The sequence below is a fragment of the Ahaetulla prasina genome, chromosome 2 (genome assembly GCF_028640845.1).
Source record: "Ahaetulla prasina isolate Xishuangbanna chromosome 2, ASM2864084v1, whole genome shotgun sequence".
NCBI classification, from domain to species: domain Eukaryota; kingdom Metazoa; phylum Chordata; class Lepidosauria; order Squamata; family Colubridae; genus Ahaetulla; species Ahaetulla prasina.
This window is the reverse complement of record NC_080540.1, coordinates 278,510,603-278,537,209: the sequence shown is the minus strand read 5'-3', so window position 1 is coordinate 278,537,209 and position 26,607 is coordinate 278,510,603. Positions and strand designations below refer to the sequence as shown.

Sequence of the window (26,607 nt, the reverse complement as noted above, 5' to 3'; positions counted from 1 at the left end):
GCATAAGTCTGAGCACCCCTAAGTTCCATGAAATCTTATTTAGTTGTTACCGGGGAAAGCAAGTAATCTGGGAAGATTCTCGTAATATAGGAAGATTCTCATAATTTATATCACAATACAATTGCTGACTGGATTTTTCATGAGTGGATCTGATTGGTTGTGTCTGTCGTTGGGTAATGAAATATCTGCAAGCAAACAACTAAACTTCCGGAGCACCAAGAACTCCACACTCCAACCCTGAGCTACAGATATTTTCTAATGAAACCAATTTTTTTTTTACTGAATATTTAATTAACCATCCAGGGGTAAAAGTGGCAGAACATATGGCAAAAATCATTTGAATTTACATAAATCTTAATGTAGCTTGAAGACTATTTCCCATACTCTGCACCACGTACAGGTAGTTGAAATTCTTAAACATACATCTATTTTTTTATTTTTTATTGAAGAGAAGTCCTGGATACCAGGATTGCTCCACTTTCATGAAGGCTTAAGCAACGCATCTCTCACAAGTGCCTTACAGATCAGCCATCCCCATCCTAAAAGTTAAGTAGATGCCACCCAGGGTCACCTCATTTGCTTTGACCAGCTCTTGTATGAGTGGTTCTGGCTTCATATAAAGTCAGGAAGCATTTGTCAGCTTTGGAAGCCATATTAGGCCGGAAGCTTCCATGCTGCCACCTTCTCATGTGTGGGAAAGTAGGAGGGGGGGATTTAGTAGAGGGGTTGTCTTTAGACATATCATTCTTTCTGTCGGTCAAGATCAGGCCGATCCTGCCTCTGGAGGAAGAGTGGTCAGAGTGCTGTATCGAGATGGGACAGATGGCGATTGGAGCAAGCATGTGATCGACTGAGGAGTGAGGGGATGATTTGGGGTTTTTTGATTTACTGAGGGAAAACCCGGACGTCTCAGATTCGGGTTTTCCCAGATGTGCCAGTTTACCTATCCTAATAAATAGAACTTTGAAAAGTGCTTGCTTCAGAGTTTTTACTTGGGAGTTGGGGTTTTTTTCCCCCCTGGAACGCTGACAGCATTACTGAAGATGGCCATCACCAATGATTATCATAACGGCTTTGTAGTTTATGGCAAGCAAAACCTTTACTTGAAAAACCATTGAAAGGTTTGGATTAGAGCTGGTTTACTTGAAGAAGAAATTCAGGCTACAACTAGAAAGCAGTTAGTGCCACAACAACGTTACTGAAAGCCTGGTATCCCACAATATGCTTTTATTGAGTAAGAACTGCAACATTACAGAGGCAGAAGCAAAACCAACTCAAATGGATAAGAAAAAAAAACATTCACACTTTTAAAGGGTAAGAAAATACATTTATTAAACTTCATTACAGTATTTCTGGCAAATATTCTTAATACATGCATATTATAGGGATAAGCACTGTCTGGCTATATGGTAGCATATTAGCTTCATAGTCATTCCAAATTTAGTGCACTAGTGCTACATTACTTGTATAGTTTAATGTTCCCTCTCTTTTCCTCCTTGTTTATCTCTAAAGTTATTACTTGCTTGACAGATCTGCTTGGATAGCTTCACTAGGAATCATATAGCTGCTACATTGTTGTTTTGCTCATATTGATGTCTACACAACACTGGCCTCAGTCCATAGATATGTTGCGCACATCTACTCAAGAGGGGTTTAGCACAGCAAACACAGAAAATGGGAAAGTCCTATCAAACCCTTTTGGTTTTAAGATTAATAAAGAGTTGGATACAACTCATATTCATGAATTTAAGTTTGTCCTAAAGACTTAACAGGAATTTTCCTAAACTGCAAAGTGATCATGTCTTTCAGTACAGCAATAAACTGTTAATCTGTAAGTGAACAAAGTGAAACGGAAAAAGTATTTCAGAAATGCAGTTTTGCCAGTTAAATATGTAAAGTTAAATATGTACAGTGGAGTAAGAAGAGTAGAATGATTTAACCCGGGGTCTCCAACCTTGGCAACTTTAAGCCTGGCGGACTTCAACTCACAGAATCCCCCAGCGAGCCCGCCAGGCTTAAAGTTGCCAAGGTTGGAGACCCCTGATTTAACCTACATTTTAATATACCTGAGCTGTCTGGCATCAGCGGGCCAGAATCAGTAGCCCATTTTATACATACTAGAAACAAACAAACAAAAAAAGAAATAAAATTGCTCGAGGAGGAAAATATAAGAAAGTTAAGCAACATTGAGTCTTCCAGTTGATTCAATATTACACTGGTTATTTAATATTTCAACAAGCACGGAGATTAACTTCACATTTATTGTGTATTATAAGTTTAATATGCTGCAGGATTGAATAAAAACCTTCAGAATGTATTGAGCTATAAAACAAGGATATATTATACAAGCATTATTTATTTAGCTACAATTAACTTCTGAAGAATGTTCCCCAAACCCATCTCGCCCACCCCCACCCCACTTCCGCACTTGCCCAGTACAGTTTCCCCTCTACAAGTCCTTCCTGTCTCTGTTTCATCTCACTGCAGGAGATTTCACATTCGCAATGAAGGGCCCTCAATCAAGACCATATGACTTCATGGAAAAACGGCAAGAAATAACAAAAATCTATGCATGCTACCATAGAGTCAACAATCCACTCGCCCGGACACCAGAACTAGTAACTAATATCACTAATACTAGGTGATAGTTTGCAAACATTCAACCAACCATTCCCCAAGGACAGATCTGCTGACCAACAAAATCCTTCTGATCTGGAAGAGAAGCGTGTACCATTTTGGCGGTGGCTCACTCGGTTCATAAAAAGCACAGAACTGTTCGAAGTCACCTCAGTGAACTGGGAGTTCACTCTTAACTGATCACAAAATGCAACTTTGCACATGCACATTTCCAGAAAAGGGCAACTGCTGTTCGTTTAACCGAGATATCATAATTCAGAAGCTGCTTCAGGAACCTTTTTAAAAATCTCTACATCTGAACATGCCAATGATTTGGAGTACGGTTAACTTGAAGCCGCATTTCAAATACCGAGCATAGAAACACAAGGATTCTATTGGGGAATAGTTTATTGAACTTCACCATGGACAAAGCCAGAATCCTCAAGTGTCCGTGATCATTAAGAGCTCAAAAATATCCATCAACATCCCTCAAGCCTTAGTGAGATGAATGGATGTTGTATAGGATACTTTTGAGAAAGATCAAAACTTTCAAAAAAGCCATTTTCTAACAGACGTCAGGTGCCTCTTTCTCTGTTTATCTTTTGCAAGAAAAATCTTGGCGAGCAAACAGCTTGCAAAGATATCTGGATATGGCTGTATGGCAGCTTCCATATCCTCAATTTAGCACTTGGATGGTCATCTTAACTTATACAAATCATCAGAAAGAAAGCAAGGCAATTCTTTCCCCCCAGATGTGCCATCCCGGTTAGAGAATACCTAGAAGTTTGCTGTGTAAACTGACACCTGGTGTTGTGCCATTTGCTTCATCTTACTGGCCCGTCTAACCCAGGGGTCTGCAAACTTGGCTCTTTTAAGACTTGTAGATTTCAACTCCCAGAGTTCCTCAGCCAGCAAAGCTGACTGAAACAGCAAAGCAAAGCTGACTGAGACAGCAAAGCAAAGCTGGCTAAGGAACTCTGGGAGTTGAAGTCCACAAGTCTTAAAAGAGCCAAGTTTGCAGACCCCTGGTCTAACTGATTGTCAGGGCCAGGAGTGGAATGAACTGACCTTAAATGGACACCCACATCCAAGATATAATGCACATTGGTGTAGCAGTCCCTGCTTCTTAATTAGTAAGGGCAGTCCAATGGTTTTATGTACAATATATTTATTTAAAAGCTAACTCTACCAGTCTATTCTACCTCCAAAGCATAGAGCCAATGTACAGCAGAACACTCCCCCAGTAAATCGGTGTCTTCACATGAATAAGAAAATGCTGTTTTGCAAAGATTCGTGTAGCTTACTCTTTCTGATAAATCACTTTTATGAGGTATATCAAAGGATTACTAAAAATGGATACCCTAATTCTTCAAAAACGCCATTCCAAATTAAAAAAAAAGAAAAAAGTCAAACTAAAACAAAATTCACAGTCCTTTCCCTCATAGCAACAAACATATAATGAATTAAATGTAATTATGTCCTTCAAAAAATAAATTCTTTTAAAAACAACAAAATAACTTCCCTCCCACCCACATGAAATACATGGCTCAATGCTGAAAGGTTCTCCAGAACAAACTGAGCAGCATCCCCATTTTAAAAAAGAAACAAAAACTAACCCAAAAGAATGTTAAAATATATCTCCCTTCCCAAACTCTGACATTTTAGATATAAGGTTCTCAAAATCTCTCTGAAAAAGTAAGAATTTCAATTATGTCCTTTATGTGAGGTATAATATGGATAGTGTTCTTTTTATAGATTTTTGTTTGACTTTCCAACATAATTCTCAGAAACAAGAGAACGAACTGGGCTTATGTCTAAATAATGAAGGAAAACATCATGCAAATTAAGGCAATGTGTGTTATGCAGAGTCTGGCACCTGAGGTTCTAGAGATGTTTACAAAATTAAGCGGTATTATAAAAATAACCTGGAGCGATATAAATAAATGGAAATTCCCTTTACTTTTCCCTTCTCTTCTTTTCCAAGATATCAAGTTTTAAACAAAGCAACCCTTCCCAGCCTAATAGATTTTAACACCCAGAATTTTTAACATGCTAATTAACATGCTAACCAAAAAATTCTGAGTCTTGAAATACAGAATCTTGAAAGGTGCCCTGGTTGGGGAAAGGTATTTATGGAAAATGTTTATAGATTTTGGAACTTTTGCACATTTCAGATATGTTGGGATGGACCACTCTCTTGAAAAGGGGCAATTACCCTTAGAGATGTGTTATTAATTTCCAAGACACCAGCTTTACACTAAAGCCATACACACATTAACGTCTTACTGCCAGGATACCTACATTCATTCCATCACACACATTTCATCTTTATTAAAGTATTGAAAAACATGCAGCGTTTAGCAGGATCAGTTACTCTGGGTAGAAAAAAAATCGAATTCTGTCAAACTCTGGAAAGCTGCAAAAGTAGTTTAAGAAAACGAAGGCCACTGTATTAATTGTAAAAGCAACACCTCTCATCTTTGGCGTGGAAATATTTATTGTTATTATCAATGCAGATACCTCAACTGCTATCTCCGAAAATGGAGATTTAAAAAGGCTTACAAAAGTGTAATAGTTGAGGGCAAATATGATTAACATCTTTTTAAAGATGATAAATGTGGAAACTGAGTAGGGGAATCAAAGCATTAAACAAAAGCCCCCGTACGTTAAAGGCACGCTATAAATCAGACTATTTTCTGAAAACTCAAGATTAAATCAAACTTCCATCCATTTTTAATCATTTATCTTAAAATGACTACAAATGTCTATCCAAATTTGGTAACCTTGAATATAGCTAAGCTGAAAGATAACCTGGGAAAAATGGGACCATTCCATGTTTTCAAGAAATCTTATATATTGATTTCAACAGCTCAGAGAAGAAACCAGCCGATATGCTTGGCTTGATTTTTGAAATACATGCTGCATAGAAAGTATTAACTTGCCAGTTACAAAAGCTAAATTGGTTAAGCACATCACTGAAGAAGTGTGCATAAGTATCAGTTTAATGAGTTGTGTAAAATTGCAATTTTACATGTGCAAGAAATACACTCTAAATGCTAAGAATTGTATGAAAACTACTCCACCTGACCGTATCCCAAAAGGCTTGGTTTTAAATTGCTTGGTAGTATTTTACAGAGGAATTTCAATCTCGGATCGCCAAAGCATAATTTGCTCCATCTACTGTCTCTCCTCGTAAAAGTTTGCAGGGAAATTCAGAGTTGGAGGCAATTGAGTATTGTAGTTGGCCGTTCCCCAAAGCAAATGGGTTTTCCCCAGAGATGATGAAGAGGAGCTGTTGGAAGGCTGATTCCAAATAGTATTTATGCAGCCTACGATTTTGGAAGACGGTAAGGTAAGAGTGTGGATGACATGAGGAAAACATTCCCCTACTCTCTCTACAGTTTCTGACATGGTATATCTTTCTCCGCTGCCCTCTTTCCCTGCAATGTCCCTTTCCTTCTGCCCCTCTCAGAAATCACCAAAGTCCAAATATGACACATGCTAATCCTATCTTCCCAAGGCCATTTCTCCCTTCTCTCAGTCACTGCTGCCACCAGTGGGCATATCCCATTGATGTACCTAGCATTGTTCTTTTCTTTCTCCCATGACATGCAGATGTCGTCGATTTTTCCCCAACTGCTTTTGCTAAAAAACAAAAAAAAAGATTTGCTTTACTCCTTGCATCCAAAATATGCATATTTCAGCTGGGACACAAATCTCACAACATGAGCTGTCCTGTGTATAGAATAATATGTGTATGGAACAATTTGCCCATCTCTGCAGCACAGTCTCATTCAGCCATCTCTTACTGAAAGAGACATAGTTGGGGCATTGGTGTTCCTGAAAACCAAATATCCAATAGGATGTCTAGATCCACATCAGTGCTAGGAAGCGGGATGTCGGGAAGGCAGTTTATAATCTCTCCGGTATAAGGTGAGGACATAGCACACATTGTATTTTATTTTATTTTTTAAAGTATGGAAAAATAAAATTTATTAAAAAAATATGCTAAAAGTCCAACATTTATCTATACCTGACTAAGCTTTAAAATCAGTGTTACACTTGTGTGGTATCCTGAGTCAAAATTATTGTGTATATACATGCATACAGCAGGCTCATAAACATAACACTGCAAGCTTTGATTGGCAAGCAATCTAAATTGGCTCTACTGGAATTAAAAGGGAACAAACTGTCTTAAACAACGGCTCTCCAAAGCAGCTGGAAATCTAATGCCATTAAACTATCAGCAGCACTACTGTAGTGTTTTATCATCATCTTTTAATGACCCACATAATCCCTTGCGGGGTAAAATCTAGGCAACTGAATGGAGCTGAGTGTTTACAGCCCGGATGCCCTTCCTGTTGCCAATGCGGAGTTATATTCAGCAGATATATTCTCATCGTGCCCAGAGAGAGAGAGATATCTGCCTCTGCCTAGGATCGAACTCACAGCCTCCGGATTGTGAGGTGAGAGCTCTACCTCTAGGCCACTGCACCATTCAGTACTGTAGTGTTTGGTGCTGCAGTGTTTTCCTGTGATCTCGTAACGTTCTGGTGACTGGGACTTTCAATGCCTGGATGGAACTTGTAGTGTATGGGTCCTATAGGGTTTGGCTCCTGTAACATCCATCTGCTGCATTTTTAAGCAATAAGATCCTGTAACAAAGGCTGACCTAAATATACTTTCTTAAAATTTAAACATATTCCTGATTAGATAACAAGATCCCAATCCAGAACACACCTGCATATATGTATCCCTTTGAGGCTTAATAGACGTATTGATACCTGCAGAAATAAATTTTGCTTCTATTTGCTTATGTTTCCTCTAGCATACTCAGAATAGGAAGTCATAAATATAGTCACAGATAAGGAACATTGAATCCGACTGACAGCATTGAGCCAGGGCAGGGTAAAAGGAAGACTGTGGAAAGGCAGTTGCAGACTAGTTGCTGCTCTTTGGTTTTAGAACTACCTTCCCGGAAACACTGTGAATTAGCATCTCTACCAGTTATAAAATGTCCACTGTAATTTTCAACTTAACCGAAATAATCAACGCTCTGAGATAGTACTTCCAAAACTGTTAATAACCAGTCCCAAGCAAAGAGCTATTTCCAGGGCAACCATGTCTTATTCATTTGATTTGGTGTGAAATAAGTTAACAAAAGACCATCCTGAGTTAATAGCTTTGGGAGAATCATCATCATCATCTTTCGGAGGAATCAAAAATTGCCGAGAATTAATCGAACAAGGGCTCCCAAATGAGACATTTTCTGTGGATTCTGGAGAATCTGGACCGCCTGTATTCCAGGAAGATGCATTCACTTGTGGTCTATAGCCTGCACCCTTGTCTGAGTCTTCTTCTGTCGCTGATGTTTCCTCCAACTGCCTGAAGCTATTAACTGCAAGTTGCATTTGTGGTTTATAACCTGCTGAAACCACACAGTCAGCTTCCAATTCTTCGTTTGGTTTAACTGGCGCTGAATACATTGACTGGACATCAATATAAACAACCTGGGAAGACACCGCAGATTCATCCTCTGGGGGATTAGATATGACTTCCTCAATGATTGGTGGACAATAGGAAACCACAACGTGGCTCCCCGATTCAGACTCCAAGCCATCTTCAGGAGGGTCTTCCATAACAGGTGATGTAATGGCCGTGTCTTCAATTTTCAGACCCTGGGACTGGGTTTCAACTACTTCGATGTTGTTGGGAGTACATGGGTTCATCTCCAAGGTTTTAGAATTAGAGTTCCCCTACAATCAGAAAATAAAATAAACTTGGTATAAGCTCAGCACTTGCAAATGTAAATAAACTGGATTATTTTGGAGCGGAAGGAAAATTACATCACTTTTCTTTTTATTGTTGATTTGTCTTTCTTTTTTGAAAAAAACATTTGAAGTGTTTATTTTTACATGAATATTTTATTTTAGCTTCAGGGCTGGAAATAGATTCCAGAAATGTTCCGGGTTTTTGTGTAATGCTGACTAAATATTGCAAATTTCACATAATCTTCCATCAAGCCTATGATTTTATTTTGCTGCAAGCCAGCTAACTGGTTTAAAGAAGGTGGCTGCTTTACACAATAAACACCAAAGCAATGACATGCTATTCAATTAAGATTGCTCCTCAGACTTTCACAAACTTGGGCATTCACTGCAAATAAGATCTAACTTAACTAATAAAAATGTAAACTGCTTATCATATATATTCATGGATAAGTCAAGAATTTTAGGCTCACAATACAATCCCAAAACTGAGTTTGCCTTGCCTTTAGATGAGCTTATTATCCACAAGTATACATGGTAATACTCTTTTAAAATACCCTTATATATCTGTAGATGCCGGTTGGGAAAATTTAAAATGATATTTGCTCTGGAAAAGAACATTTATTGATACAAAACATGAAACAAATGAAGTCCTTCAGAATAGATTGGGGAAAAAAATACAAAAATTTCAAGGCTCTACCGGTAGCACATTTTTTATTTATTTATTTACATTTATATCCCGCCGTTCTCCGAAGACTCAGGGTGGCTTACAGTGTGTAAGGCAATAGTCTCATTCTATCTGTATATTTACAAAGTCAACTTATTGCCCCCCCAACAATCTGGGTCCTCATTTTACCTACCTTATAAAGGATGGAAGGCTGAGTCAACCTTGGGCCTGGTGGGGCTTGAACCTGCAGTAATTGCAGACAGCTGTGTTTTAATAACAGGCTATCTTACAGCCTGAGCCACCACGGCCCTTTTATGGTATTTTAGTTAAAAATCTGAGGGCTAGTTTAAATGTGGATGGGCTTATTCATACTAGTAATACTACTTGATCAAAACCTGTGCTTTTCATCAAGGCAGTTAGTGGCCTGGGGAAAAAAAGCAATTGATAATGAGAGGTTTTAAAAATTAGCTAAACATTTATTGTCATTCCACAGTTATCTGTTAGAAGCCACAGTGACATGACATACATTAGTATTTTTAAGCCTCACCAAATTTTAAGATGTATGGACTTTAGCTGTTGGAGAATCCTGGTAGTTGAAGTCCACACATTTTAAAATTGCAGAAGTTCAGTAACACTGATGTACATGAAATCATTATGAAAATATATAAGCTACATCATGTCTGCTTCTTCGGTTATGAAGTCTTGGCCATGGGTGAAATCCAGCAGGTTCTGACAGGTTCTGGAGAACCGGTAGTGGAAATTTTGAGTAGTTTGGAGAACTGGCAAATACCACCTCTGGCTGGCCCCAGAGTGGGGAGGGAATGGAGATTTTGCAGTATCCCCCCCTGCCACGCCCACCAAGCCACACCCACCAAGCCACATCACACCCACCAAGCCACACCCACAGAACCAGTAGTAAAAAAAATTGGATTTCACCACTGGTCTTGGCCCATGTACCATCACTGCCCCTTACCCTCCTATGGACGCCTATAAATCCTGAAGTTACTCCTGCCACCAGCTCATTTCTTCAAAAGCTGAAGACACTTTTTTTCAGTCCTTGCATTCACGCTCAATCTCAAGTGAAGAAACACAACATCCTTTCACTCTGAAGTACACTCTAGTACTTGAAAAAGCCTGCCCAAATACGAATGTTCTTAGTTTCCCTCCAAAACAGCTGGAGTTAACAGTTAGGGTCATCTAAAGTGAAACAGTTTGTTTCACTTTAGCAGGGCTTCACACACACACACACACACACACACACACACATTCATCATTCACTTATGATATTATTTGAATGGTAAAATGGAACACATTACCTCTGAATCTCTTGGGAAATCCAAAGCTTTGGAGTGTTCTGGGTTTGGAATGTCAGGATAGAAGACTTCTTTAATCCTTTTGAAATAAGGGAAGCAATGTTAATTTATGAATTGCCGACAAACCTCCTGAAATATTTATTTTCAATATCAAAATGAGGCATGTTCCCCCCCCACCCCCAGTTATTGTTTTTTCTCCCAGAAGCAATCACTCATTAAAAATTCAAGTGGCGCTGGGAGGAACTCAAGGTTCCCAAAGATGGGCCTTGAGCTGTGGCGATTTATAGAGATTTTTGAAGGATCCTTTGCACTCCCTAAGCTTGGTTGTTTTCTGGCAGATGTTTCATTACCCAAACTAGGTAATTTCATCAGTGCAGCCCTGATGATGTTACCTAGTGTGTGTAATCAAACATTTGCAAGAAAACAACTAAGTTCAGAAAGCGCCAAAGACCCTCTCATTTCAACCTTGAGCTACAAACATTCTTCTTCATTGATAGAGAGTTTTGTTTCTTCATATTTTTAAAGCTTAACTTCAAAGAAGCTTTGAATGAACTTCAGAGGTTATGTTGTGCCTCACCTGCCCTCCTCTCCGCAGCCGGGCCCCTCCCATCTTCTGCTATCTGAGCCAGAGTCTGATTATGAAGAGGAACGGCCTGGCATGCCTCCAGCCCCCAGCCCTGGCACCATGCCCAGACAGAATGAGCAAACAAACCTCCCTCCTATAGCGTGTGAGCACGAAGCCAGCCACGAGCTAGAATTGCCGGCAGCAGACCAGGAGGACGAAAAGACAGAGTGGACGGATCCCCGCTTCCGGAGAATGGAGAGGCGACGTCAGCAAAAGGAAGGGAGGGGCAGGCCTGGATAAGTGCTGAGTCATGGAGCCACACCCCATGGCCTATATAAAGGATATGCTTTTTGGCATTCCTTGAGTCAAGCAAAGTCTCATCTGGTTGCTGAAGTCACACCTTGGATTCCTGCCTGCCCTGAGAACTCTGACAGGAATTTGGCAAAGCTGCAGAGGCTTCGTGGCCACGCTTGATACAGACTTCCCAGACCCAGCCCTCGGAGGAGGAGTGGGACACGACAGGTTACTCCCCTTCCAAAAGAATACTTGAGAGGTTTATTTTAGCATTAATGAGCCGTGGTGGTGCAGTGGTTAGAGTGCAAGTACTGCAGGCTACTTCTGCTGACTGCCAGCTGTCTGCAATTTGGCAGTTCAAATCTCACCAGGCTCAAGGTTGACTTAGCCTTCTATCCTTCCGAGGTGGGTAAAATGAGGACCCAGATTGTCTGAGGCAATAAGCTGACTCTGTAAACCACTTAGAGAGGGCTGTAAAGCACTGTGAAGCAGTATATAAGTCTAAGTACTATTGGTATTAATCAACTGGCCAGTCTGCGTCTGGCTATATCAACATCCCCAACAAAGTTGCCACACAAATTCCAGTGGCATCTCCCAAAATCTTGCCCAGTGAAATGCAATTCTTGGAGCGCAAGAGATTTAGCGTGTACCCGAAGGCGGCTATGCTTTATAAATAAATCTTCACCGATACGGAACATAAAGTTTATATCCTATCTGGAGTAGATCTAATAGCTTAATGCAAGAACATATGCCAGAATCTGTTTCTCTTTGTAGAAGGAAAAGGAAATTAAGATGGCTGGATGCCAAAGTTACCATTCTCTCTTCCGGTAGCAGAGGATCCCAGTTACAACAGCCAACGCAAGAACCACAGACACCGGGATAATTATGGCAATGATCAATCCCAAAGCTGAAAAGTATGAGAGAGAAAAGCTAGTAAGACAGCAATATTTCAGTTAGTCAACAACTTCCATCAAGCCTTGGGACAATTTCCTAGAGTGTCTTTTGACATTAAGTCAAATTCCCAGAAAATAACCAATGTTGCTTTTAACAGATTAGTAGGAGTGGAAGTAATTGATTGGAAATGGCAATAATCCCTCCTGCTGTTTATGCACAGAGAAAGAGATAAAATACTCTATTCATTATTGGTACACTTAGTTTTTGAAGGACAGTTCTATAATTTAAATTACCTAATTAAATATGTCAGGACAACAGTAACAACAACAAAACATATGCAGGAGTATCACAACTATCCGGAAAAAAATTCCTTCCTGAGACATTTATCATTTAAATTTTATATTCATTTAAATTTTATATCATTTAAATTTTATACTCATATTTTATATGAGCCGTGGTGGAGCAGTGGTTAGAGTGCAAGTACTGCAGGTTACATCTGCTGACTGTTGATTGCCAGCAGTTTGGCAGTTCAAATCTCACCAGGCTCAAGGCTGACTCAGCCTTCCATCCTTCCGAGGTGGGTAAAATGAGGACCCAGATTGTTGGGGGCAATAGGCTGACTCTGCAAACCGCTTAGAGAGGGCTGGGAAGCACTGTAAAGTGGTGTGTAAGTGCTAGTACTATATTCCTAACCCAAAAAATATTGTAGCATTCTAGACACTAAGCAAAAAGATTACTGACAAAGCTCTGATACAATTTCAAAAATATACAAGGTAGGTTTATGAAAACCTTGCAATTATATTGGAAACAATATTCTTAATTTTTCTGTTAATTCACACCTCACATTCTGACTTCAGTTTGATTCATTGAATTGGACCAATGAACAATACCATCTCTTTCTTTTATTTTAGCCTCCTATTATAAGGATGCATCTTTAACAACCATTCTCCTCTTTCCATAGCTAATTTTAAATATATAAAAAATGCCCCTACCCGTTATTCTGGATTCAATCTTGCCTGTAGTTTTACTTCACTTTCCCTGCAACCCTCAAGATGTTTTCATACTAAGGTAAAGGTTTCCCCCATCCAGTTGTTTCTGACTCTAGGGAGCAATGCTCATCTCCGTTTCCTAGCTGAGAAAGCCAGAGTTGTCCGAAGACACTTTCATGGTCATGTGGCATGAATATATGCCAAGGCACACAGAGCAGTGTTATCTTCCCACTGAAGTGGTACCTATTTATCTACTTGCATTTGCAAGCTTTTGAACTGCTAATTTGGCAGTAGTTGGGTCAAGATCAGGAGCTCACCCTGTCATGTATTGCTTGGGTCTCGAACTGCCAACCTTCCAACCGACAAGTCCAGCTTCTTAACCACTAAGCCACTGCATCGTCTTCATTTTTATACTACTGATACTACCATGTTTCCCCTTTCCCCCTTTTCATTTATTTATAGAGTTAGACCCTGCCTCTAATTGTGGTGCTCACACTTTTGCATTTAATCCTCGCAACCACCATACTCAAATTGATGGGCTGAAAGGAAATAACCAGCCCCAGCTCTTCTAGTGAACTTCCATAGTTGAACTTGAACCTGGGCCTTCCCAACCTTAGTTCAACCCCAGCTGAGCTTCAGCTGAGTCACTTCTTCCACTCGCAGCAATTAATGTGGAAGCCAGGCAGCATCCCATCTCATTTGTCCATTTTTTTAACAGAAAAAAAAGGGGGGGGGAGAGAAAAAAAAATGGCTACTATGTGAGTCCATAGCAATTTCCTTTACCCCTATCCTGAGGAGAGCTAGAAACTAATAAGTGGTGAGACACCACAATTTTTTTTTTGAAGACAGCAGAAGAAATTCTAGGAAACAGGAGGCAGAACAAGGTGTGGAACCATCCAACTCATAACTGAAGGGAAAATCTAACAGAACTGCCATTTTCTGATGTTAATAGCTCCTTTCTGGAGACCTCCAGAAACCAGGCGTAAAAACAAACCTTACAAGCTTTGGTAACAACTTAGTCATACACTGCAAAATACCTAGAATTTTAACAAATATCATACGTAACTGTGGTGACCAATATTAATCAGGAATGTCAAACTCGATTTCATTGACGGCCACATCAGGGTTGTGTTTGACCTCATGGAGCCAGGGTGGGCATGGCCAGCTCGATGTCACTCGTGTTGGGGAACCTGTGGTGACCCAAGTGCTCTGCCAGCAAAAACAGGCTCCCGAGCTCTGCTTTCGGCTGCGACGGCCTCCTGCAAGCCTCTGTCAGCGAAAATGGAGCTCAGGAGGGCAACACACGTTTTCTCTGGCAGAGGCACCGCGGGCCAGTTCTTTGCTGTTTCCAGGGTGTCCCTGCGGGCTGAATCCAAGCACCCAGTGGGCCGGATCCAGCCCCCTGGCCTTGAGTTTGACACCCCTGATATTAATGGCATGATTCCCTTTGACAAACGTTGAAACTCAGTCTAATGCTTGCTAAGGACTACACACCATTTGTTCTAACAACTCTTGACAATGCCTAAGTGCAGCACAAACACCCAATTGTCTCATTACTTACCATTTTCCTTTGTAACCACATTCAATGTTTTAACAGGTCCAGATCCTGCAGCTGTATAGGCTCTAAAAGTCAAGTGGTAACTGGTTTTCCCTTGAAGGCCTGATACGGTCAACACATCTTGGTTTAGATCAGTAACGTTAATTTCTGTGTGGCATTATTGCAAGGGAAAAGGGGGAGAAGAAAAAGAATTAGAAAGGAAATGTCACAAAACAACAAAAAGCATGTTTATGTTTTCATCAGATGGGTGTCCATAAATTTTTTATAAATAAATATACAATGTAGGGTCCTCGGTGCTCTCTGAGCATGGTTGCTTTCTTGTAGAAGTTTCATTACACAACTAGATAACAGCCCAGAGTGGAATGACGCATTAAATAGCTGGTATGATTGTGTGTTGTTGCTGGGGTGGGGATTTATTATTTTTACTATTTTTTTATTTCTTTTATATCGTGTTTTTATTTCCTATAAACTGCCTTGAGTCGCCATGAGCAAGTAGGCAGCAATATAAATTTTTCAAATAAATAAACAAACAAACATCACACTGTAACTATCAATCACATCATCATGCACTGATATTAGCTAGCTGGCCAATGATCTGTCTGCAAGAAAACCACCAAGCTCAGAGAATACCAAGGACCCTACAATTCAATCCTGAACTACAAATAATCTGTTCCATAAATACATAAATGATACTTGTAAAGATATAGTAAAAACGGAGCCTAATTATGGGATCACACAAAATATAAATTCATCTGAATTCAACTGAAAGTTTGGTCTAGACTGGTTTTCAAATCCTGGGACTCCTGAAAGAGGATTACTGAATGGCCTCCTTTCCATTTTAACTGCAGATCAAGCTGCATCCGCATAGTTCATGCACACATAATACAAAAACAATCTTTAAGGAATCACACATAATCACGCCCAGGTTTGTTTGCCTTTTCATGAAGACATTAGTAGCATGACAGGGAATGCAAAGAAAGGGCAAAGAAATGAAAGCTGAGCAAATTAAATGATCTGATTTGGGAATTAGTAGACATATATTCATATTTATATTTTATAAAAATACGAAAAAATACGAATAAATAAAAATATAAATACATATGGGCTGTTATCAAGACTGATTCACACTTTCACCTATATTCCGCTTCGCTCACAACTTGACAAAGAATAAGGGCGGTGGGGGTGGAAGGGAATGCAAGGGTCGAAGGAATGGCATCCAAGCATCGTCAGTTCCCGTGAGACATTGTTCCCACCTCAAGGACACTCCGAACAGATGTCCCAGTATGGTCGGCTGGTTCCCATAAGAAAGTGAACAGAAGTGATTGGTGGACGTAATGGACTGTGGGGGGCAGTGGGGAAAGAAGAAACCAAGAGCTGGTTTTTGCTTTTTCTGTGCCAGTATGCTTTATTCAGTAAAGTTTATACTCTTGGTAAAATAATGACCCAATAGTTTCTTTTTCTGGATTCTCCAACTGGACAGTTGACAGATGTGCAATATAACAGGGGTCTCCAACCTTGGTCCCTTTAAGACTTGTGGACTTTGCTGGCTGAGGGACAGTGGGATTTGAAGTCCACAAGTCTTAAAGGGACCAAGGTTGGAGATCCCTGCAATATAATGTCTCAAGAGAAAACTCCTTTTCAATTATATATTCAATAAAGGAGAATAGTTCTTCCACCAATACTGATGGGGTAAGCCACTAGAATATAAATTGAGAGCAAATCCCACTCCTTACTAACACTGAAGATGTTATGTAGTTTGGATAATGAAATGTCTTAAAAAAACCCCACCAAGCTCAGAGAGCACTAAGGACCCCTCCAATCATACAGCCCAAAATCTTCACCCTTAGTTTTCAACTCTTTCTTTCTCATCAGTTAGCATTCCACAACTAATCACAATGTTCATAGATAGTTTTGAAATCCTGTAAGACTTTTGACTAGAATAATTTCTAACACTTCTTCCAACTTTGCAGTTTTCTACAAGCCAGATATTTCCATTCAAATGTGGACCAGCAACCAGTCCACAATAAACTAAATAAATAAATGCATTATCGCCAGAACATAAAATTCTACTGGTTAGTTTTAGGACAAAAATATTTAGAAAATAATGAAAGGATGGGGAAAGGTCCCTTGGCATTATTAATTCGGGAAGATTTTTTGCTTCAGAAGTTTAATTAATAATGCTAGAGGGGCCTTTTCTGCTTAATTGAGTTGTGACGAATGCAGAATCTGTGTTAATTGGAGGGGAAAAAAACCCTAATATCCAGTCATTGCAACAGATTGTGGATGTGATACCATAAACAGTGCAGACCATAAGGCTCCTCCCTCCATTTCCCTATCTAGGGCATGACCATGTTCCAGTAATCATTTTTTACTGCTGTTTCATGGTATCAAGAGGGCTGAATCTTGTCCTGGTCACCCATCTATACTTGCCTAACCCTATCACATCACATGCAAAGGAGACCAATTGGTAGTTGTTTCTCCCACCAGCTGGGGACACTTGAAAGTAAGTAAAGGAAGCAAAATTGGGGAAATCCATCCATCACTTTCCTTAATTCACCTCATATTACAACTGCAAGGAAAGTGCCATGGGGCAGTTTTGTCCCTAAGCAGAATTTTGCTGTCTCCACAGAAATACAGCTGACCATTGCTATATGGCAGGCAGCATTATATAGGAAGTGAAAACTCTTTCAAATCAGGCATTAGGAAGACTTTCCTTGGGCAAATAAAATAGAAATAAATTTCACGAAGAAAGAATATGAAGCTATTTTTAAATTATGGGGGGGCAGATTTTTTTTATAAATCATAAACAGAGATCTATCAATATTTTGATCATCTTTAAAATGTTTTATTCTGCTTTTAGATATATTAGTTTTGCTTAGTATTAGTTTATTCTCTTCTATCCATATGTACTTTCTCACTTTGAATGTTTTATAACAGAACAATAGAGTTGGAAGGGACCTTGTAGTCCCAACCCCTGCCCAAACAGGAGACTCTACCCCCGTGATGGCAAACCTGTGGTACGCAGAGCCATATCTGTGGGCACTCAAGCATTTCCCTAGCTCAGCTCCAGCATACATGCGCATGCTGGCCAGCTGACTTTCGGACCTTCTGGGCCCACCAGAAGTCAGGAAATGGGCTGTTTCTGGCCTCCGAGGGGGTGGGGAAGGCCATTTTGCCCTCCTCAGGCTCCTAGAAAGCCTCTGGAGCCTGGGGAGCAGGGGTGAAATCTAAAATTTTTCCCTACCGGTTCTGTGGGTGTGGCTTAATTGGTGGGCGTGGCTTGGTGGTCAGATGGCTTGGAGGGCGTGGCCAATAACAATAAATAATAAAAATAATAAACAAAGTATTAAAAAACAATAAGAGGTACCAAAAACCAACTTTCACACTTTACATACACACAACACAACACAACTGACTCACACACAATGTAAAAGCAGCTGCACTTCACACTTCACATAGCCACAAAAAGCTCAAAAACCAACTTTTACACTTTACACACACACAACTAACACACACACACACACACGCCACATACAGCTTTCTGAGATTTTGTGTGTTTGTGTAGTTAGAGTGAAACACTACAGAAACACACCAAATCTCAGAAAGTTGCACAAATATTTTATTTTATTTTATTTTATTGTCGACTTCAAATCCCAAAGTTCCTCAGCAAAGCCAGCCAGTTGATCACCGAGGAAATAGATTAGCTGAGCAATTGATTCTGTCTGGGCTGAAGCTGAAACTGCTTTCGAGCTGTGGCCATGCGTTCATCAGTAATCAGGTAAGTGCCTTAGAATCTCTACTTTTACTTGTAGAAAACATGTTTTCTACAAGTAAGAGTACAAGTAAGGTTCTGCTGTTTTTACTTTTAAAGGCCTGTTTCTGCTGAAGCAAAACCGGCTTTTAATAGTAAAAAAAAAACATCTCTGCAGATGGTGCGGCTCAGCAGAGGCGGGGGGGCGGGGCCAGGGATTTTTGCTACCAGTCCTCCGAAGCAGCAGCCGCCATCGCTACCGGATCGCGCGATCCCCTCCGATCCTGTCGTGTCCCACTCCTCCGCTGACGGCCGGGTCAGGGAAATCCGAATCAGGCTTGCCTCTGCAGCTCTGCCCAAAGTCCTAGCAAAGTCCTCAGAGCAGGCAGGAGACCAGTAAGTGACTTCAGCAAGATAAGTTCGACTTTGCCTGACTCAGAGACTGCCAGAAAGCAGATCCTTTATATAGGCCATGGGGTGTGGCTCCATGACTCAGCACTCATTAAGGCCTGCCCCTCCCTTCCTTCTGCTGCCTCCGCCTATCCAATCTTCTGATGCGAGGGTCACTCCAATCAGCTGTTGTTGGAAGTAAACTTTCCTCAGGCTCACATGCTGTGGAGGAGGGGGAGGGGTCTAGCTGCTCCGTTTGCCTGGGCATGGAGCCAGGGCTGGGGCCGGGGGATGCTCCCTCCTCTGCAGCCTGCTTGGGCATGGAGCCAGGGCTGGGACCGGGAGGTGCCCCCTCCTCTGCAGCTTGTCTGGGCATGGAGCCAGAACTGGGGCCGGGAGGCATACATTCCTCCGTGTTCGGGAGCAGATAAGCAGACCCCAGCTGCGGTGAGAGCGGACAAGACACAACAGATCCAGGAGCATTTCACCCCTGCTAGGGAGGGCAAAAAATGGGCCTACTGGGCCCACCGGGCCATTTCGTGCCAAAAGTGGGGGGGCGCGCATGCATGGGGCGCATTGAATCATGGGTGTGGGCACGCACCTGCATGCGCAACCCCCTGTGCTCTCCCTGCTTTTGGCATGCGATGGCAAAAAGGTTAGCCATCACTGCTCTAACAAATAGCAGTCCAATCTCTTCTTGAAGCCTCCAGTGATGAAGCTTCCACAACTTGCAAAGGCAAGCTGTTCCATTGGTTGTTTGTTCTGTCAGAAAATTCCTCCTTATTTCTAGGTTGAATCTCTCCTTGTTCAGTTTCCATCCATTATTCCTTGTCTGGCCTTCGGGTGCCTTGGAAAATAGCTTGACCCCTTCAAGAAGAGAATTCAAGACTACCCTTCAAGAGTGTCAAGAAGAGGGATCTGCAGAGAAATCTAATTCACCTGAACCACACATTCTTCGCTAAAAGGGAGCTGACACAGACTGGAATCTGCTTTCTGTACATGTTGACAAACGATCCTTATGCATTGCTGCTGTGCGATGCTTAATCTGCAAGCTAAGATCAGTTGCCTTTGTAACAAAGAACTGATTGCTAGATCCACTAGTGATAATTGACTGGATCAAATCATACAAGCTGGGCCTTTGGGTATTTTAACCATCAATGTTTATAGCTCACAGTATATTGTTGACATTTCTGATGATGAATATCCTAAGAGGAATATTTTATCCCAAAGATAAGCATTTGGTCAATAAGCAAACCCTACCCTTATTATAGTAGGAAATTAACTTTATTTTTAAAAAGTGTACTCAAACTGCAATAGGGCATTTATTCCTGCTCTTATTATTATAGGAAATTATTTTCAATAGTCAAGAGTGGTCAAATTGCAATAAAGCATCTACTTTAATAAAGTACTATGTATTTAATGTATTTATTATATTCTTTATATATATATATCCTGCCACAATCTACACAATTCTTATTTATAATCTTAATAAATGCTATTTCCAACAAGTTTCTTTACCCACAAAAGTCTGTCTCATTCCTTTCAGCTTTCTAGAATTGCAAGCACAGAATAGAAGGAATCTGTATTCCACTAGTAAATCTGTTGCCTAGTAAATATTGCAAACATTTCTACCTTCAGTATGGTGAACCTCTTGTCTTTTTCAATAAACATGTTCACTGAATCTTGCAGAATTATTTCTGGATGCAAACTTCTCTCATCCAGGAAGACCATATAGTTTGTCTTCCAAAATAATCTCTGGATGCCACACAATGCATCATCAGCAAGTTCATTTAGTATATCTTGCAAAATTATCTCTGGGTGCAACATGATACAGTCTCATCCAGAAGAAACATCTGGCCAGATTTGGCAAAATAACACCTGAGAACACAGTTGTGTTATTGTACTCAACATAAATGCTTAATATGTCCTGAAAAATTATCTCTGCGTCCATTGTAGCATTGTCCCATTCTGTAGATTCACGCAATAAATCTTGGGAAAAAATGATTCTCAGTATAATTCTAAGTGTCACTATAACCTGCCAGCATGTTTAAATAAGTGTAGGAGGAGGGGGAAACCCACACTGAAATGTATCTCATTGATGTCTCATTGTATTAGCATGCTTAGTAGATTTTGCAAAATTATTTTGCCTACACCATACTTTGTCTCATTCTCTTAACATGCCAATTAAATATGCCAACTTTATTTTTGGCTGCACTGAAATGAAGTTCCAAATGCTCACATTTTAAATTTGGCTATTTCAAAAGGAATATTCATTCACACCAGCAGAAAAAGGGAAACAGATTAGTAATAGAGATTGCTTTTTAAAAAATAGATTTGTATATATTTGTATATTTTTATATAGCTATATCTTATAGTTGTCCTACCCAATTGGAAGACTGAGGGATGCATGGAGGAGTCAAAAAAAGAAATTGAATCATCAGCTTCACATCAATTTTTTACTTTTATGAATGGACATATGTTCCTGGTTAATCCATCTGCTTGTAAATTCATTGTGGGCTTTCGTTTAACTTTTACTTTATTGACACTATTAATGTTTTAACAGCCCTATGGTTCTGGGAATTTTAAACAAATTGTCAAAAACAATACCATACCAATTCTGACACACTGGCTTCTACTTTTAACAGAATAACTATTTCAGCAGTTTAGGTATGCTGATGAAAGTAGCAATAGATGAACAATTGCATTTTATTTTATTTACTATTAAATTAAGGCCTATTTTTACAGAAATGAATGTGAATTTGTTCCTATTCTTTACTGCTTGGAAGATATGATTAATTGCTCACAACTGTATTCTCTCTCTCTCTTAAAAAATAGATTTTATTTTCTGGACAAAGGTAAGGGTCAGAAAGTTATTATTATAAAGATTGAAGCTGCCCTTGGTTCTCAGACCAGAGAAAGCAGTTTAGTAAACAAAGAATCGATGGCAGAGAAATTCAAGGTCAAGAAAAGATCAGCCAATATTTAGTTAACTCAAAAAGGGGAAATGAGAAACAGATGTAGATTTATATGTAGATTTATATAGATTTATGGGGCAGATTTCCTAAATGAAGAATTTCTTCATATATGTTCTCAATAACATTGGATTTTGGTACAGAGCTAAAGGGACCATTTTCTCAGCTTTCATGGATGTTCCTGATATGAACTTAAATTGATCTGTTTTGACTGTTTGGAGATTCATTCAAATATACAGGTAGTCCTCAATATACAAGAGTTCATTTAGTGATCGTTCAAAGTTACAACAGCACTGAAAATAGTGACATATGATAAGGTGACCAATCGTCCTCCTTAAGAGAGGACAGTCCTTCTTTTGTAAGTTTTGTCCTCTCTTGAAAAGTGTCCTCCTACACGTCCTCCTTTTCGATATTTGAAGACTAATCTGTAAATCTCCGTATTTGATTGATGCCAATCCGATCCGTTGCATGTGATGTGATATATTTGTATTTAACATGACGATTCATTAAGGCTCGGTACAGTGCGGCAAGACGTGATTATTAGACGCATGTGTTCCACACAGGAGAATTGTTTTGAGAAAGTGTGCTGCATGCAAGACTACGCCACGCACAAGTGGCCTTGTTTACTTCTTAGCGAAAAAGGACACGGCACACACGCACGCATTAGACTTACTTCTTTCTCAGTGAATATTCAATCATACACAGGTAAGCACAATAATTCACGTTTTAATAATAATTAAAATCTATTTAATTCATCTATTTAATAATTTTCAAATATGTATAATTTTGTTTACAAGTTTATTTGCTTATGTTATTGTTTCAGTTTTAATAATTAATTTTATTTATCCATAATGAATGTGCTGGCATCGTTCATTTAGCTCTATATTTTATTTTTAATTTTTAATTTCATTTAGGGATGGAAAAATCAAAAAAGAGGAAATGCCATTTCAACAATAAATTGAATAAGGAATTTCCATTCCTCAAATCAAAGAAGGATAAAATTGTTTTCTGTAATATTTGCAGCGGAGAATTTTGTATTGCAGTCGGTGGCAGAGCAGTTATTACGAAACACTTGACCACCAAGAAACAGAAGCAATCATCAGATGCATCTGCTTCCAGTTGTAAAGTAACAAGTTTTTTTAAAAACTTCAAATTATTCTGAAGATGAAAAACAGTTAGCTGCAATGGAGGGAACATTTGCATTTCATACCATAATGGAAAAGTTTATCAAAGAAGTGCAGAATTTTTACAAACATGTTTTCAATATATCGAAGAATGGTCTAGAACAGCGGTTCTCAACCTGTGGGTCGGGACCCCGTTGGGGGTCGAATGACGATTTGCCAGGGGTCGCCTAAGACCATCGGAAATATGGGAAGTATACTTGCGAGTCGAAGAATCGCACTCCAATGGGTTTTTTTTATTATTTTTTTATTTGAATTTATATCCCGCCCTTCTCAGGGCGGGATACATTGTGTAAGGCAATAGTCTCATTCTATTTGTATATTTATATACAAAGTCAACTTATTGCCCCCCCAACAATCTGGGTCCTCATTTTACCTACCTTATAAAGGATGGAAGGCTGAGTCAACCTTGGGCCTGGTGGGACTTGAGCCTGCAGTAATTGCAGGCAGCTGTGTGTTAATAACAGGCTACATTAGCCTGTTGAGCCACTTCCCAGCCCTTGTGGTTGACTCCACAAGCCAGCTGCAGGCTCGTCAAATCGCTAGCAGGCTCTTCAAATCGCTAGCCGAATTCGGCTTCAGGCGCGATGAATTAAAAAAGAGAGAAATCTTTGCTCTGCTATCTCCCTCTTAAACCAACTGCAATTACTCCCAATCGCTAGCCTAATCTGGCTTCAGGCGCGATAAACTTAATAGGGGAGGAGTCTCCGCTTTAATGCCTCCGTCCTCAAGGCAATCGCAAGCAGTTCAGATCGCTAGCCAATATGGCTTCAGGCATGATAAATTCAAAACAAAAATAATTTTACGGTTGGGGGTTGCCACATCATGGGGAATTGTATTAAAGGGGTCGCCACATCGTCGGGAATTGTATTAAAGGGGTCGCAGCACTATAAAGGTTGAGAACCACTGGTCTAGAACAAACATCACAGGAAATAACAGTTTTCAATGGTGTTTTTTGACTTCATCGCAAGTATATTGGACAGATATTGAATCTTGCGTTGAGTTTTTATCTAAAGAAATGCCAGACATTAAAATAGACGACAATTGTCTCTTTGAAGAAATTAGAAGACTGAATGTATTTTTAAATTCTGAAAAATTAATACAATGGGAAAATAAACACGTTGAAATTGACAAAAGATGGGTGGAAAGATTCAGCCATTTCAAAAATGAACATATTCCATGTGAAAATTTATTTATTCTTGTTCAATTTACGTTGTGCTTCCCTGGAACTAATGCAGCAGTTAAAGGGTTTTTTTCAATTGTTAATGATTTTTGGAGAAGTGAGAAATTGAGATTGAATGTTGATATTCTAGCTGCAGCACTTGCCGTAAAATTCAATATGAAGGATATTTCTTGTTCAGATATTTCCAATATATTGTTAGAAGATGATACATTGACAAAAAATATTCATTCAATGGAAAAGTACTCATTTAATTAATAGGCATGTAAGCATAATTACAATATAAAATGTTATTGTTACAAATGTTTTTTATTATGCATTTATCATATTATAGTGTATTGTTGCAATGAATAAAATGTTTCTTTTATTTACGATTTTTTTTCTTCAATTTATTTGTGTCATTGTAAAAAAGTTGGTCACCTTATATATGACCATTTTTCACACTTACAACCATTGCAGCATTTTTGTGTGCTTGGCAATTGGTTCGTATCTAAGACGGCTGCAGTGTCCCAGGGTCATGTGATCACCTTTTTGTGACCTTCTGGCAAGCAAAGTCAATGGGGAAGCCAGATTTAACAATTGTGATACTAACTTAACAACTGCAGTGATTCACTTAAGAACGGTGGCAAGAAAAGTCGAAAAATGGGACAAAATTCACTTAACAACTGTCTTGCTTAGTATCAGAAATGTGGGGTAGTCAAGAACTACCTGTATTTAGATGCCTATAATTATTTCTGTATGTTTATGAGTTTAACAGAAAACAAACTATCAGCCATCACTACCTCTTACACTCCAACTATTCTTATACATGTGTATGGGAACATTTGCCATTATTTTTGGGGGGGAGGGGGGAGGGAACAGAGGCAGTTAAAAGGCCATCTGTCTAAGGGAGGATCAGCTAAACAAAAACATATTAAAACTCTAAAAACCTGGCAGCAAATGTTGGAGGCCTTCCAAAGCCTTGCAAATAATAATGCTAGCAATTTTGCATGCCTTTCCCACCACACCAGTATAATTGCCACAATAAGGGAATTGGGGAAGTGAAGGAATGAACTGGGTAATCACGAAGAAAATGAGAAGCAGGATGAGGCAAAAGTCCCTCTGACAGAAGCATAAATGCAAAGCAAAGACAAAAAGGTCATTTGCAGGCCTGTAATAAGATTTCCCCATTCATAGAAACAATGGTACCAAGGTAAAGAGATGTCAGAATTACAAAACTTCCATAGAGGGCTGTATTGCTTTACTAGTGAAATATATATAGTACCTTGATCTGGAAAACTTTGCAATATAAAATTGGGCCATTTAAAGACATGAGGCTTTGTTCATATTTCATTTCTTAGGTTGCTCCTTAAAGAATTCATTACTGTATACTTTGAGGCAGGGGTGAAAGGCTTCCGGTTCAGACCAGATCGGCTGATCTGGTAGCGATGGCGGTGGGTGGTTCAGAGAACTGGTAGCAAAAATCTCTGCCCCCAACTACCGACCCATGCCCACCCAATCGCCTGGTCGCCCACTTCCCCACTTGCTGCTTCTTTTAAAAAAATGCTTTTAAAAGGCTTTTTAAAAAAGGCTCTGATGATCCCAGCTGAGCCACGAAATCGTCAGAGCCTTTTTTTACTTTTAAAAACATTTTTTCACAATCTATTCAGCCGAATAGGTTGTAAAAAAATGCTTTTAAAAGATAAAAAAAAAGCTCTGATGATCCCAGCTGAGCTGCCTGATCGTAAGAGCCTTTTTTTTTACTTTTAAAAGCATTTTTTACAACCTATTTGGCCAAATAGGTTGTAAAAAAATGCTTTTAAAAGTAAAAAAAAGGTTGCGCACCACAGCTGATCCCCCCCTGCGCTGTTCTACTTAACCCATGCCTCCTTTTGGCATGCATTTCGCATTTGGTGCGTGATGTGCACTGCACATGCAGTGCACTGCACATGCAGCGCACTGTGCATGCAGCGCACATGTGCAGTCAACGAACCGGTAGTAAACCGGTTCAGATTTCACCACTGCTTTGAGGATAAGTCTCTTGGACAGCTGGACTCTATAAAATCCACCAGGCTCAGTTTATGCCCTGTGAAGGTCAGGATGTTGACTTTGTCTCTTTCCCAAAACCTCTCCCTGACTTGTCTTTTGTATACAGAACTTGGAGTCCCTTCCTGCTTTCTACTGCACAGAGAATGGGGTTGTGAAGAAGGCTCTTCTAAGGCAAGAGGGAAAAAAGAGAAACAGAAAATCTGCATGGGTTCCTCTAGGCCAGGGGTGTCAAACTCGAATTCATTGAGGGCCACATCAGGGTAGTGTTTGACCTTGGGGGGTGGGCAGGGGGGCATAACCAGCTTGACGTCACTCATGTCGGGGGCGCCTGTGGTGGCCCAAGTGCTCTGCCAAAGAAAAAGGGCTCCTGATCTCCGTTTTCAGCTGCAACAGCTTCCTGCAACCCTCTGCAGCAAAAACAGAGTTTGGGAGGGCTGCACT

At 39.8% G+C, this 26,607-nt stretch overlaps 1 protein-coding gene across 6 annotated transcripts in view; it reads right to left on the bottom strand.

The window, feature by feature from the left end:
* Positions 1–1,305: 1,305 nt before the first annotated feature.
* LIFR (LIF receptor subunit alpha) overlaps positions 1,306–26,607 on the bottom strand; it is a 134,577-nt gene continuing 109,275 nt past the window's right edge. For 4 of the 6 annotated variants that reach the window (XM_058170032.1, XM_058170033.1, XM_058170031.1 and 1 more), the window contains 4 exons: positions 14,668–14,811; positions 12,037–12,130; positions 10,368–10,443; positions 1,306–8,372 (listed from right to left, as the gene is read on the bottom strand). In XM_058170032.1, coding sequence (XP_058026015.1) covers positions 7,743–8,372; positions 10,368–10,443; positions 12,037–12,130; positions 14,668–14,811 — 944 coding nt within the window. In that variant the 3' untranslated portion in view covers positions 1,306–7,742. The remainder of the gene's footprint in view (positions 8,373–10,367; positions 10,444–12,036; positions 12,131–14,667; positions 14,812–26,607) is intronic. The other 2 variants (XR_009153551.1, XR_009153552.1) reach the window with 2 other exon arrangements.